At 37.2% G+C, this 15855-nt stretch overlaps 1 protein-coding gene across 2 annotated transcripts in view; it reads right to left on the reverse strand.

The window, feature by feature from the left end:
- Positions 1-15855, reverse strand: part of FGGY (FGGY carbohydrate kinase domain containing) — a 499331-nt gene that overhangs the window by 466234 nt on the left and 17242 nt on the right. For both annotated transcript variants that reach the window (XM_023501686.2, XM_003767302.4), the window contains exons 2-3: positions 13092-13306; positions 7793-7904 (exon numbers count right to left, since the gene is read on the reverse strand). In XM_023501686.2, the coding sequence (XP_023357454.1) occupies positions 7793-7904; positions 13092-13292 (313 nt within the window). In that variant the 5' untranslated portion in view covers positions 13293-13306. The remainder of the gene's footprint in view (positions 1-7792; positions 7905-13091; positions 13307-15855) is intronic.

Here is a 15855-nt window from a genome sequence, read left to right on the forward strand (position 1 = left end):
GCATACATATTTATACAAATATCTGGCTGCACAAGAATCAGATCAAAATGGGTAAAAATGAGAAAGAAAATAAAATGCAAACAAACAACAACAAAAAGAGTGAAAATGCTCTGTATTCCCACAGTCCTCCCTCTGGATATAGATGTTTCTATATGATATCCTTTTATCTGTCTTTCAAATCAGATTCACATCCCCACACACACGCAATTACACACCCACACACCCACCCACACACACAAACACACTCATACACACACACTCACACACACATATACACACTCATACACACACATACACACATTCACACATACACACTCACACACATGCACATACTCGTACTCACTCACACACTCATACACACACACACACGCATGCACACAGAGTCAATTTATTAATGCCTTTAGCAACTAGTTATTAAGACCCTACCTTCTGTTGGACAGGCTCCAAAGCAATCCCTGCCCTCAAGGAGATTCCATTCTAGTTGATGGAAACTCCATGTACACAAAGACAGAGGTCAGGGCGGCCTGACTCCCACTCTCCTATCACATTTCCATCTCTCCAAACCTGAAGGAAGTGCCAGCCCCAAATGACAAAGCCGTCAGCTATGAGTGGCTTGAGTTTTTATCTTATTTTATTACTACTTTTTTTTAACTTCGTAAGATAAGTCATAGAGAGACAACTGTAAATCAGGCCTCAGTTCATTGACAGAATGTCATAAAAGGTAAAGTAAAACACTATTTCTGTCTTCCTGAACAATCTGTGTCTTGGGCATATATGGGCTATTCCAAGAATGGCATATTTCAAGAGTCAAAGACAACCTTTATTTTTGTGGCTGCCCCTCCCTAAGAAGAGCAAGCCCACCCAAAGTGATCATAAAAAAAAGGGGAAAGAATCCACATGCACAAAAATGTTTGTGGCAGCCCTTTATGTAGTGGCAAGGAACAGGAAACTGAGTGGATGCCCATCAGCTGGAGAATGGCTGAATAAGTTATGGGATGTGAATGTTATGGAATATTCTGTAAGAAACAATCACCAGGATGATTTCAGAAAGGCCTAGAGAGACTTATATGAACTGATACTGAGTGAAGTGAGCAGAACCAGGAGATCATTGTACACAGCAACAGCAAGATTATGTGATGTTCAATTGGGATGGATTTGGCTCTTTTCAGCAATGAGGTGATTCAGTCCAATTCCAATAGACTTGAGATGGAGAGAACTACCTGAATCCAGGGAGAGAACTGAATGTGGAGCACAACATGGTATTTTTGCCTTTTTTGTTATTGTTTGTTTGCTTTATTTTTTCTTTCTCATTTTTTTTTCCTTTTTGAACTGATTTTTCTTATGTGGTATGATAAATGTGGAAATAGCTTATATTAGATTGTTGGCTATCTAAGGAAGGAGGTGGGGGGAAGGTAGGGAGAAAAAATTAGAACACAAGGTTTTGCAAAGGTGAATGTTGAAAACTATATTTGTATGTATTTGGAAAATAAAAACTTAAAAAAAAATTATATATATAAAAAGAACAAGTAAAAAAAAAAAAAAGAAGAAGAAGAAGAAGCACAGACCTGAATTCTTATCTGAGTTATTCTTCCTGAACCTTTGTGATGAAGGAAAGGTATGGGGATTGTTTAACACAGAAGGATTCAATTCCCATTTGTAGTCAGTCATCAGCAACCAATAAAAATTTAAAAAGAAACATGGGCTGATATTGGCAATTAAGCCAGAAGTTCTGTCCCTCACATCCTTGAATACCTTTTCAACTAAAAAGTGTCCAAAATTGCCTTAAAAAGAGAGAGAAAAAACACAGAATGAAAGAAAGGACATTGAATCTGAAGCTGAAGAGTGAAAGACTGAACGGTGAGTTCCATCCCCGCCATGAACTTAGCTGTATGACTTTTGTTGACTTAGCTAACACATGAACTTCAGTGTCCTTTATTAAGTGAAAAATATAACCAACACAATAGCTACCTCTAGGAGCAATGTATCAATGCAATGATGAAGCAGGATTTGTGTTGTGTATATTATATATAAATATGTATATACAGACATATGTCTATATGTACATGTACTATATATGTGCATGTATGCATTCATTACACAGACATAGAAATAAAGATTCATATATAGGTATCTATATAGACATATATTGATGTACTTCTCTCTATATATGTATATATGCATATATATATATATATATATATATATGGTTTCATATGTTAACACACATTTATATCTATACTTATTTATTGTTATCTCTACTTCCATCTCTGTCTCATCACTCAATTCTGCTCTGGTTGATACAAAATCAACTACTGCTCTACCCATTTTTTGCAGAGTAGATTTGTTCTTTAAACATTGTGTGTACATGGAAATTTGAAAATCAATGCAGACTATTTTGATTGATGACAGGGAAAGAATCTACGGGATGATGGTTTCTGGAAATCGCAAGTGGTGAAACAAGAAAACATCAATAAGACACAAAAATAAAAATCCAATTATTCTGTTATATACATTAGCAGAGTTCACTATTTATAGCATGGATTTTTAATCTGGGTTCTATGAACTTTTTTTAATATTTTGAAAACCATATTTCAATATAATTTAATGTAATTTCAAAATCTGGTGCATTTTTTAAGCATTTAAATATAATTATTCCAGGAAGAAACTTGATGGGCTTCCCTAGACTGCCCAAGGAGTATGTGACACCGAAAGAGTTAAAAACTCCTAGTTTACAAGAACTCTACAAGAAATTCTCTAATAACCCGAAGAATCCATTTCATAGCTGATCACTTACATATTTTGTAAGCATATGGACTAAGTAAGAGGCAAGAAGTGGGTTTCAATCCTGCTTCTGATTGATGCCAGTCGTGGGACCTCAGGTATGGCAATTAGTCCCACCAGTCAACTGAAAACATCAATTACAAAGCAGCTGCTGACCTTAATTGATAGAGGAAGTTCCCACATATGGAGTTCCTACATCAAGGAAATCATAGGTCCTAACCCAATCCTAGCACCCCAAAATATGGTGATAAAATAGCGAGAGAAATCCCCAGTTTAACAAAATATTGTTCTTACTTTCCTGGATTTTGCCCACTATTAAGAAACCTTTGTTCTTGATCTGGATCTATGAACTATTTGTTTTCTTTTAAAAATATATTTTGAAAACTGCGTGAATTTTCTTTTTAATTTTCTCTTATATACTTAAAACATATTTGTAAGAAGGGGTCTTGAGACTTCACCAGTCTGCCAAAGGAGATTAAGGAGTCCTGCTTAAAAAAAAAAAAAAAAAAAAAAAAAAAAAAAAAAACAACCTTCAGGATAAAACTGATTTTCTTTATTCATTTTCTGTTAAATTTTTCTATTTTTGTTTTTTTTTTAAAAAAAGTAAACATGCATGTTAATCATTTCCATTTTCTGCTCCCCAGATTGGAACTGTAAGTAGAAAGGGAAATGATAATAGGGACCAGGAATTTCATTAGGGGAGAGAATTCTTGGGATGAGACTCCCTCCACCACTTCAAGTCAGCCTCTCCTCTCCAACTGAGTCTTAAAGAATTGTCTTGGGCACTGAGTGTGTCTCCAATAGCCCCAAGCCAGCCTCAGAGCCTGAATCTTGAACCCCCAATGTTCTGGGTCAAAAGCTATCTGTCTATTTATTATGACAAACTCCAAACAAAGCAGAACTAGGAGATAAAAAGGTATCAATATCGCCATCATCATCGTCATCATCAGTGGTATTTATATAGCAAATATTGCTGTTTAGTCTTCATGATTCTGGAAGATTGGTACTATTTTTATTTCTATTTTACAAATGAGGAAACTGAGGATGAGAAGTTAAAGACCTATCCAGATTCCAAAACTAGCTAGTAAGTGTGTCTAAGGTAGGATTTGAACTCAGGCCTGCCTTCCAGTCAGCTGTCTTCAAGATCATGTCATAGGACAGTCACTTGAAACAAATGAGGTTTGAAACAAGTGAGGGCATGAATGCTCTCAGTTAAAAGAGGGATTGTTTTTTTGGTTGTTATTGTTGGTTCATTTTCTTTTTTTCCCTCTATGAACCAGGAGGAAGTTGTAAGTCATCAGATGAAGTCTCAATGCCAGAAAAAACTTCCTAATCATGAGAGCTAACCCAAAGCAGAATGGGCCACTTGGAAAGATGGTGGGTTCCCCATCTTTGGAGGTCTTCAAAGAGACCAGATGGCCATCTGAGTATGTTGTAGTGGAGATTCTTTCTGGATGGGTACCAAGGTCCAGTTCAACTCTGAGATTCTGTGGTTTTGTGTGTGATGGATCAGGAACAATGCCCAAAATCATGGGGCCATGCACGTGGAAACAATCAGGGCTTAGAGAGTATAGAAACTAACAGGACTCCCCCATACAGATACACATACACACACACACCACACAAAAGAAACAATCAACTCCTAATTCCAACACAGGTTAATATGTTTCAGATCAAATCTGGCTTTAATTTAATCCTGCTGAAAGGCACTAAGCCTGGGGCAGGGCCCTGACCTAAAGCTGGATGCATGTAATGCTTGGATGCTTTTTAACCTTTGGGATTGTACAACATAATTTCATCACTTATAATGAGGGTTTTGACCTCTTGAGCTTCTTAATGGAGGGCCTGTACATAGGAGGTCATTATGCTCTGCAAAAGCTGGATCAGTAGAGAGCTGCCATTACAGCCTGGTGTATCACTTCGCTGCCATTTTTTTTCATCTAGCCAATGGTTTTGCACTCATATTATAAAGGCTCAAGGATAGGAGGGTTCTTAAGATCCTTATAGTCCAGAAATCCATTGTCCCTTATCTTCTCTTTTAAGATAAGCTCAAGAGTGTCCAGAAAGAGCAATCAGCATGGTAATGGGTTTGAAGTCCATACCTTATGAAAAAATACGAAAGATCTATCTATATTTAGCCTGGAAAAGAAAAACCTCAGAGAAGATTTCAGTCTTTTTTGGAATATTTCAATGTTTGACATGTTGAGAGAGAGAAATTGGGCTTGTTTTCTTCTTGGCTACAGAAGGCAGAACAAAGAGCAATGGGTACAAGGTGTAAAGGCACAATTGAGATGATATCAAGAGGAAAAAACTCTTAACAACTATGGCCATCCCAAAATGCAGTGGGTTACTTTGGGAGGCAGTGGTTTCTTTATCCCGGAAGTTTCAGCAAAATGGCATAGTAGGCAGAGCCCTGAGCCCAGAGTCAGGAAGACCTGCATTCAGATCTGCCCTTGGATACTTACTAAGTTGTGTGACCCTGATTAAGTCACTTAATTGTTTGTCTCAGAGTCCTCATCTGTAAAATGCACTAGAAAAGGAAATGGTAAACCACTTCAGTGTGTTTGCTAAGAAAACCCCAAATGGGGTAATAATAAAGAGTCAGACCTGAGTGGAATGACTCAGCAACAGCTTCAACAAAAAACAGATGACTATTTATGTGGTATGTATGCTGAATTGGGGATTTTTATTCAGGTATGGGTCAGACTCAGTGGCCCCTGAAGTCCCTCCCCATTCTGAAATACCCTGATGCTCACAAGATGCTTCTCTGGAGATGGCAGTGCACTGATTCTAAGAGACAGCCTCTTGGTCTCTCCTCAGGAGAAATGCTTCCAATGATGAAGAACTCGATACACAAAGCATTTAGTTCTACTATTAGACACTTTGAGCTGTTTGAAAGTCATTTCTTTGGTCAAACCAAAACAGGCTTACTTCCTAATTTCTAGTTGTGAGAAGATACTAGCTCTGTCCTCTTGAACCAAGCAGACTGAGCTGGGTCCCTGGGCAACATGAGCATGATCTATCAAGGATTCCTGAAAGTAGAGATCAATGGTTGTGAAAAGTCTCTTTAATAGAGCTATACTTGAGCAATTTATGAGCAGAATATGTACCTGAAATTTCCTTAGGTCTAATACCTTGCATACAGTAAGTAATAAGTATATTATTTATTACTAATATTAATTATTTATTTTTAAACATTTATTTTAATCTAATTGTTTATTTATATAAAATCATATATTTATATATAAATTAATTTAATTATTTAATATTAATAAATAAATACTATTCTCAGTATTTATTTTCTATCATATAATATTATTTAATATTTACATTTATTATTTATTTAATATTAATGTTTGATTCATTTATTAAATTATTTGTTTATTTTTTCTTTTAATATTTATTATTTAATTATTGTTTAATATTTACCATTTTATTATTTATTTAATATTAGTTGCTTATTATTTAATGTTAGTATTATTGAGAAAAATAAATACTGTTTTCAATCTTCAATAAATCCTTTTTTTTTTTTTTTTTTTTAACATTTATTCATGTTTATAGAATTTTCTCTCTACTGATTTGTGCCTCTTAGGCTCCTTGGCTTGCTTCAGATCTCAGGTAAAATCCAAGATCCTACAAGAAGCCTTTCCTGATTTCCCTCAATGCCAATGTCTTCCTTCTGTTGGTTCTCTCTAATTTATCTTGTTTATACATGGTTGCCTGCATCTTGTCTTTGGCCAGACAGGAAGCTCTCTGGGGCAATGTATTTCTTTCTTTGGTATCCTCAGCCCTTAGCAAAGTGCTTGGCACATACTACTTAAGAAGTAGTTCTTGACTCATCTTAACTTCAAAAAGAGTCAGTGTGGGATACTAGGAAGATTCAGAGAAAACTAGATCTGATTTCAAGTCTTCCTTCAAACACTTAGTAGCTTTGTGACCATGAGCAAATCACAACTTCTCTGAGACTCAGTTTCAAATGGATCCAGAAGGAGAAAAAAGGACCAATGGAAGCATTACTGGGGCAGATTTAGGACTGATATCAAGAGAAGCTTCCTGACAATTACTGTTAATCAAAAAGGCAATTTGCTGTTTATCAAGGAGAAGGTTTCACATCATTGGAGGTACTCAAGTAGAAGCCAAATGATCAGATGGAAAGAATTCCTTTTCAGGTACAAGTAATAAGGGATGAACTCTGAAATTCCTTCCAATTTTGATGAGTCACTTCCAGTTCTGTCAAGGCTTTAAATGATGGTAGATTCCCCAGATCAGACCCAAAGTCTATTTAACCCATAATAAACCACTCAAGGGTCTTTATTATTTCCCCTTTACCCCTGGGCCTTGTCACTGAAACCTTAGGACTACCCAGTTTTTCTATTCACCTATGAAACTGACCCTTGTAAATCTATTGAGAATAAGGACTAACTCAATTTTCTATTTGTACTTCCAGCATTTAGCACAGTGCTCAATACCCCAAAAGCCCACAATAAATTCTTTTCCATTAATTCATTCATTTCTTCTCTCTCCACATTCACTATATACACGTATACATACCCCTCACCATACACATACCCTATATATCTAATTTCTATTCATCTTTCAAAATTCATCTCAGATGTTGTTTGCAAAGCCCTCTCTAATGCCCCAACCAGAAAACTTTTCGGCCTGATATGGATTTTTAAAAAAAATATATAATGCATAAATATCCATTGATCTTTTGTATGGAGACCTCTTTCCGAAGTGCTAATAGATTACAAAACAAATTGCTCCTGGAGGGAGTAAGGAAAATGTACTATATCTACAAATAATAATACAATATAATGCTAAAAATTATATAGAATAAGTGCTCGAGTGTGTTGGAAACAAAATGCTATTAAAGCTCTAGGGGTGAGTGGACCTTAGCACCTATAGGGTGTGTGGGAAGGAAAGGGATGAGATGGAATTAAGAACAGTATGTTTTAGCAATGTCCTGTTGCACAGAATGCTAAATGGATTGCATCTATCTTATTTTTACCTTCTTGGTTAACTGGCAATGGCCGAAACTGCTTATCCAAGACAACCAATGAGCACGTGGCATCAAAACCAAGTCCTCGAATCCGAGTAGCATCTATCCCTTGTACCACTTTCTGTAAAAAGAGAAAATGCATGTGAATCAGATGGGCCTGTACCTATGATCATTATACATGAAGTGTGCTCAAGAATCTTTAGAAGAGGTCCTCTTTCCTCTCACATAAAATGTACAACTACCCATTCAAGATGTAAAGAAGGATGGGGCTTTAATACTTCCTTTTCTGGACTGATATTGTTTTACTTCCTTCAGCATGCTCTATATCATGGGCAGGTGAGTTTGTGCTCTTAAAAATTGACAATTTATGACTATAACACATTGGTAATCTTTTTATCATTCAATCAAAAAGGATTTATTAATTATTATCTACAAACTTGCTTTCAAGGAGCTTCTGCCGTATTAGTATAAAAAATTTGTGGGGGCAGCTAGGTGGCACAGTGGATAGAGCACTAGCCCTGAAGTCAGGAGGACCTGAGTTCAAATCTGGTCTCAGACACTTAACATGTTCTAGCTGTGTGACTCTGGGCAAGTCACTGAGCCCCAATTGCCTCAGCAAAAAAAAAAAAAAAAAAAAAAAAGAAGGAAGAAAGGGAGGGAGGAAGAATTTGTACACAAAAGACTTTGTAAACAAAATACACAAAATAGATTCAAAGAGAAATAAATTTTGACAGAGAGGATCAGGAAAGCCCTCATCTAGTTGGCACTAATTTGAGTTTTGAAGAAAGGTAGGGATTCTAAGTAACAAAAGAAAGGAAGAAATAGCTTGTAAGCATGGAGAATAAGCTGGAAAAATATATGTATTTTCAGGGATTCTAAGTAACAAAAGAAAGGAAGAAATAGCTTGTAGGCATGGAGAATAAGCTGGAAAAATATATGTATTTTCAGGGATAGGTATAAGAAACTAGAAGGTCAGTTTACTTGGACCATTGGGTGGGAGATGGAAAGAATATATAGCAAGCCTGGAAGGGTAGACTGGGATCAGGTTGTGAAAGGCTTTATATAATAGAGAAAAAGATATTTAGTCCTAGAGGACAAAGGGAACTACTAGAGGTGACAGAGGGAACTACTAGAGGTGATTTTCACTGATTTTTATGGATAAATTTTGTTTCCATATTACCTAGATTTTTCCTTTTGGGGATTTCATGACTATAAGGAATGATGGCCAGAGAACTAAACTTTATGACAAAAGTTGTTTGTTTATTTGTTTTAAGAAAAAAAGACACACCAAAAAAATTGATACCATGAAAAAAGTAAGAAATTTGCAATTTTCCACATCCATGACTACAACCAGTAGCACTGCAAAGGATCTAATGAGGAGAACTTCTTGTTTGGGCCCAAGTTGGTTCTCTATGGTTTTGCAAACTTCATTAATTATTTTCACCTCTGTAGTTTATGAAGAAAGGAACGATTTTTACTTTAGGAACATCATTCTGGCCTCTTAATGGAAGTGGATTATAGAGGGGAGAGTCTGAGACATAGACACCAGTTAGGGAAAGAGTTAATGGGAACCTGAAGCAGGGAAATAGCTGGGAGATAGTAGGAAAAAAGGATAAGTTTCCCAAGATGCTGTTGGGATAGAAAAGACAAGATTTAATACCTGATGTTTACATGATGTTTTCTCACAATAACACAATGCCTAGCAGTACAAAGTTGGGACTGAGTACATACTTGTTGACTGACTGATTTATTTTTTGTCACTTTGGTCTTTATATCCCCAGCAATTAGCACATAGTAGTCACTTAATAACTCCTTGTTAAAAAATGAATGTTGCCAACATATCTGCAAAAACTTATTAGTCACTGCCTTTGTATCATTTTCCATTCTTTTCTCTGTTTATAACCATGAGCAAGCAACATTCTGTTGAACCATTCTGGAAAAAATCAAATGAAATGAAGGAAACAAGCATTTATTAAATGCCTACAATGTGCTAGGCATAAGATAACTAGGTGGCACAGTGGATAAAGTGCCAGATTTGAAGGGAGGAAGACTCATCTTCCCACCTTCAAATCTTTATGAGCCCAGGAAAGTCACTTAACCCTGTTTGCCTCAGTTTCCTGAGTTGGAAAAGGAAATGGCAAAACGCTCCAGTGTCTTTGCCAAGCAAACTCCAAAAGAGGTTGTGAAAAGTCTTATTTGACTAAAATTACTGAACTCCAGCAACAACAAAATGTGTCAGACACTCTCATGAGGGTTTTATAAATGCAAATGTAGAACTGGAAGAGATCTCAGAGACTTCATTTTGCAGATGGGCAAACTGAGGCTTAGAGAGGATAAGTTATCTGGCCAGTGTCATATAGGTGAAAAAATGTAGGAACTAAACTCCAATGGAACATTATCAAATCTGGAGCTATCCACAGTACTAAAGTGCTGTTATCATCTTCATTTTACAACTGAAGAAACTGAGGCAAAAACAGAAGTTAAATAACTTGCCCTAGGTTACACAGCCAATGAATATCAAGGTCCAAATTTTACTCTAATGTACTAGTTATTGCCTCTGTAATGCCTCAGTGGGCACATTTTACCCCGTAATTTGCTAAGACAACAAAAAGTACTCTGATAAATAGTTTGATATACATGTATGTATATGTATATATGCACATACATAGGCACATAGATATACATATATACACTTAATGTGTGTATACATGCATGTAAATGTGTGTGCACATATATGTAAGTATAGATGTGTGTGTTGTGTTCTTTCCTTCTTGTCTTAGATTTTCTATGTATATACATCTGGTAATGGGATTGATGAGTTACTCGGTATAAATGGTTTAGTCTGTTCTCTGATCAAATATACCCTCTTGCTAGCATGGATGATTTTATTCTTTCTATTCATAGCCTATTCATCTTTCCCAGAACCTGGCTTATAGTAGGCATCTCAAAAATGCTTATTTATTGATTAATAGTCTTTTTAAGCTTTAAAAACAAAAGGCTGGGGCCTATTTGGAGGAATATTGGTTCATCTGCTACATGGGTCTTCACTCAGTCATTCGAGAAACATTTGTTAAGCACTTATTATGGGGTAGGCATTCTCCAAAGAAGCTTTTCTAGGTTTATTTGTTCTTTTTATTTCAATTTATTCTATCTAAAAGCACATTACTTTTCTATTGCATCATTTCTCATTCATTAAGACATTCATTCATTATTGGACATTAAAATTTTTTCAGTTAATTTTTTTCAGTCACATATGACCCTTCATGACTCTTTGGGGATTTTATTGACAAAGATTCTGGAATGATTTGACATTTCCTTCTCCAGCTCATTTTACAATGAGGAAACTGAGACAAATAAAGTTGCAACTTGTTTAAGGTCACATAGCTATTAAGTATGTAAAGTTGGATTTGTAGAAGGAGTCTTCTTGACTCCTGATGCTCTATCCACTGGGCCACCTGGCTGCTCTAGGTTTTTTATAGTTTTTTGCAATGATAAAGAATGTGGCTCTGTATATTTCTAAAAGTATCTCTTTTTGTGATGAAATATATTTGAACAAGTTGGAACAAAAGGATTTGCAACTGTCAATGTTGAAAAATTACATATATATAATATATATATATATATATATCTTGTAAATAAAAAGCTATAATAAAAAAAAGAAATATATTTGAACAGATCTCTTGTTTATCATATATACAGAGATCCAAAGAACTGCAGGGGACTCTAAGTTATATCTCAGCCAGAATTCCTTCTCTAGCATTTGAAATAACTGGTTATTCAGTCTTTATTTAAAGACCTTCACCAAGAACAGTTCACTCCTTCCCATATCAGCCCTAGTTATTTTTCAAGTGTCATCATTCACATTCTTTTCTTTTTCTTTATAGCACACCTAAGTCTGTATTCCTTTTCCTCCCTCCACTTGGGTCCTCTGACATAGATTAGAAGACAACTGGTCAGAAATATGGTTAGGAGAATCCATGATTTGAATGAGGCTTGAATAGTATACTCTGATCAGTCTTTTATAACATCAAATCCATGATTTGAATGAGGCTTGAATAGTATACTCTGATCAGTCTTTTATAACTTTTATATTGATATTCTATCAATAAATGGAGAAAATTCAGGGAAATAAGAAGTAGACCTATCCCAGTAAAATAGAAACAAGGGAAAGCCAGACCAGTGGAGATGAAAGCCTAAGCTTGAACCTCTCTTTTATCAAGATTGGGTGTATTCTATTTGCTCCCCAGTGTCTCTTTTGATAAATGGTCAAAGATGACTGGTAGAACTCTTAGAAAGCAAACAAGTAATAAGTTGGCCGTCACTTGGAGATAATAAAAATTAGCCATTAAAACCAAGCTATACTTAGAGTAGACTATTTTAAAGCAGCTTTTCATCAGGGAATTACATTTTCTCCTTGACAGTTTCCTTAATGGCAGAAGAGGTTATGTGCTAGAAGAACAGGAGAGACCCTAGGGCAAAGAGGAGCCGATTCACACCAAAAAGAATGGAAAATTAAACAGGCAGAAGAGAGGCTGAGATCTCTTGATGATTGCACTTCATCTTCTCTCCCCAGCTCCTCGACCTCTTCGATTCTTCTCTGGGCACTCCCTGCTGCACAGGGCTCATTAATGTTTGAGAAGACTGATCAATAATGACAGAACGGCGAATTGTCCATCTGCAAATTACTAAGCATCTTATGAATATTTAAAGGGCCAAATTCAAGAACAGAGAGCAGAGGAAAAACCAGCACTTAAAAAAATAGAATCCTTAAAGAAAAATAGAGGACAAAGGAAGCTCTTTATCTCTAGCCTTTGCAGGTTAGCAAAATAGAACAAAGAATTGTCACACAAAACCTAAAGAAAAAAAGAGACAACACAGTACCACGGACAGCTCCTGTTATGGTATTGTTTGACTGGAGTTCAAATCCTACACTGTTACTTATTAACTGCATGATACTGGACCAGTAATTTATTGTCTCCAAGCTTCAGTTTCCCCATCTGCAAAATGAGATCTCAAAGATCCCTTCCAATTGTAAATCTATGATCCTATAAGTCTTCCCTATCCAAAGCATAGGAGTCCAACTTAATCTGGTATCATCATCAATTAACAGATAGGACCATGAAACATATACCTTGGGTCATGTCTGCAACTACTTACCCAAGTTCATATAGTAAATCAAACACTTAAGCTAAGGTCCTCTGAGTCTACTCATTCTACTACATCCCAGAAGCCCCCTCAATCATCCTACACCTGCAAAAAGAGCAGCCTCTTTATCCTTTCCAACAAAGACCTACGGCCTTATCCCTACCTTTGTGACGATGCAGCACGCAGCCCAGATATCATCAGAGGACTGTTCGTGGTGGTCTGCTTGAGGTTCCCACCTTTGGATGGGGTGCTCTGCATAAGCAGCAAGGGTACCCTGCTGGCTGACCAAAGCTGCTCGGGCACTGCCCGTTCCCACATCAATGCCCACATAGTAATTCATCTGCTCCTGCTTTCCACTGGTCATGCTGAGGGCACCTGCTGTAAGTAAGGATGAGAGATATATAGTAACAAGAGTGGAGTTAAGAATGTATCCCCAATCCATAGTACAGTGTCACTTAATCTTTATTTTTCTCAGTTTCTTCATCTGTAAAATGGGATAATAGTCCCTACCTTGCAATAGTGCTATGAGGATTAAATAGGATAACTGTAAAGTGCTTAGTACACTGGCTAGCATATAAGTGCTACATACATGTTGGCTGTTATTTGAAAGACTTAGATTGAGTCCCACCTCTGTGACTCCGAGCAAGTCACTTTACTGGGTGACATCGGTAAAATGGAGATAGTAATAACATCAGTTCCACAGATTGATGGTGTGAATTGATTAAGATAATACATAAAAGGCTTTGCAAACCTTAAACTACTCTATAAATCTTGGTTGTTGTTTTTATTGTGGTTTTCTTTTTCTAGTCACCGCTGCTGTGTTTGTTACCTGTTCAACTCAGGCTTTGTATGTCGTAGGCCCTTAAGAAAAGCATGTTAAATTGCTTTTTTCAGAAGAAGTTTGGCGTCATTAAAGGCATTTTACAATTTCCCCAAAGTATCCCAGCTCATTCCTCACCTCCCATCCAACTCTGCGTCCAATATATTGTCCATGCACACTGTCCATTCTGGATGGAAAAACCAATGAATCTGTCTTATTTTAACCCCAAGGGGGCTTCAATAAGAGAGTGGGGCTAATAAGCCAGGAGAAATTCATCTTCACTTGAAAAATAATAATTTAAAGACCACACCCTGCTGATGAGAATAGCATCTTCACCAAGGAAGGTCACCATTTTTCACTAGTTTTACCATGTTCTAATCACTTTTCTGATACACTTGATTGAAATCTGCTGCTCACAAACTCTTGCTATGTCACCTGCAGAAGCCTTCTGGGCTATTGTGGCTCACTATTAAAGGTATCTGAATGTTCTCTCCATCAAGGGCATGTCAGGAAGCCTTGGGAAAGCTGGGTCAGGTTACAAATAAAGTCTCAAGTGCCAGCTAACTGGGAAGGGACCCAAAAAAAGAGGAGGAAGGAAGGACTAGAGATCTGACAGCTAGAGTTTTCTCCCTTAAAGAGCTTTCATGAGTACTTAGCTATAGTGCATTTGAGACTTCCATGGTATCACAGAGCTGGCCTACTTCTCTTTGTCTGTCTGTCTTTCTCTTTCTGTTTCTTCTGTCTGTTTCTCTTTCTTTCTATTTTTGTCTCTTTCCCTGTCTTTGTCTATGCCTCTCTGTCTTTGTTCTCTCTCTGTCTGTGTCTCTCTGTTGCTCTCTCTCTATGTCAATCTTTCTGTGTCTCAGCATCTTTACAGCTGGTAGAAGCTTCTTCCAAATTTCATCCTAAATCATAATTCAAAGTACAAAGCCAATCTCTCTCTCTCTCTCTCTCTCTCTCTCTCTCTCTCTCTCTCTCTCGTTCTCTCTCTCAATATCTCTGTGTCTCTCAGCATTTCTATAGCTGGCAGAAGCTTCTACCAATGTTCATCCTAAGCCATTTACAATACAAAGCCCCAAGGCAGTTGGAAAATTCTCCAGTTCATATTAGAGCCCTGGTCTAGCCATTGTGCTGGACTTCTGCTTATGACTTGAGCAATGTTGCAAGACTGATATCAAAAAGGAGAATTAAGATTTCTCATTTAAATCTGCACAAGGGGATGCTAGCCAAGACAGCTATAACAGCTGCTTGTGAGACTGAGCAAAGATAAGCTGATTCCCTCCCAACAATCTCCCCTCTTTTCTCATTTTTTTTAATTTTGGCTCTCAGCAAAGGAAGCCCTTTGAGAGAGGAGTGGGGCAGGCAAGAGAGGTGAATGGTGCAACCAAAGGAAGGTTCATATCCAAACGATTGCTCCCTTAAGTCAGCTCAGACTCTGAGGATGAGTAGGGACTTCAGTCCCTCCCTTTTTGATTCTTCAGGGTAACACTTCCTCCTCTCATCTTTCTCTTAGCTTCCTTCAAAGCCCAGCTCCAGGGGTTCTGCCGGCTTTTCCCGATGCTCTAATGACTGTCACTTTCTCCATCTTGAAATCCCTTTGTGTAAATTTTTTACTGCTGGATTGCCATGCACATGGTCTCACCCATTTTTTTTTTGTTTGTTTTGATATCCTAGCACACTGCTCTGCACATGATAGGGGTTTACCAAATGTCTATTGAACTAAATTAAGTGCAAACGGATGAGACTCTCTGCGACTGGTTTATGGTTCCTTTCTGTCCCTTTCAGGCATACCCACACACACGTGCGGGCACACGGGCACATTTTAGCTTTGCCCTTGACAAAGCTGATGTGAAGTTGAGGAGAAGATCCCTATCTCTCCCATACTATGGGATGGTCTGCTGCTTCAGTCATCCCTTCAGCAATGACTATTAGCTCCCTCCAAAGTTGTGTTCTTTTCTGAAACGACAATTCTGATTTCAGTTTCTTGTTGTTTCTCTCTCCCCAGCCAAACTATGTCCAGTTCTCACTTTCCATCTCCTAGGGTTTTTATCCATGTAATGGATTTGAGACAGTCTTCTTGCTAGGGCCACCAGCCATATTCAGATGG

This window comes from Sarcophilus harrisii, chromosome 4, assembly GCF_902635505.1.
Source record: "Sarcophilus harrisii chromosome 4, mSarHar1.11, whole genome shotgun sequence".
Classification (NCBI taxonomy): domain Eukaryota; kingdom Metazoa; phylum Chordata; class Mammalia; order Dasyuromorphia; family Dasyuridae; genus Sarcophilus; species Sarcophilus harrisii.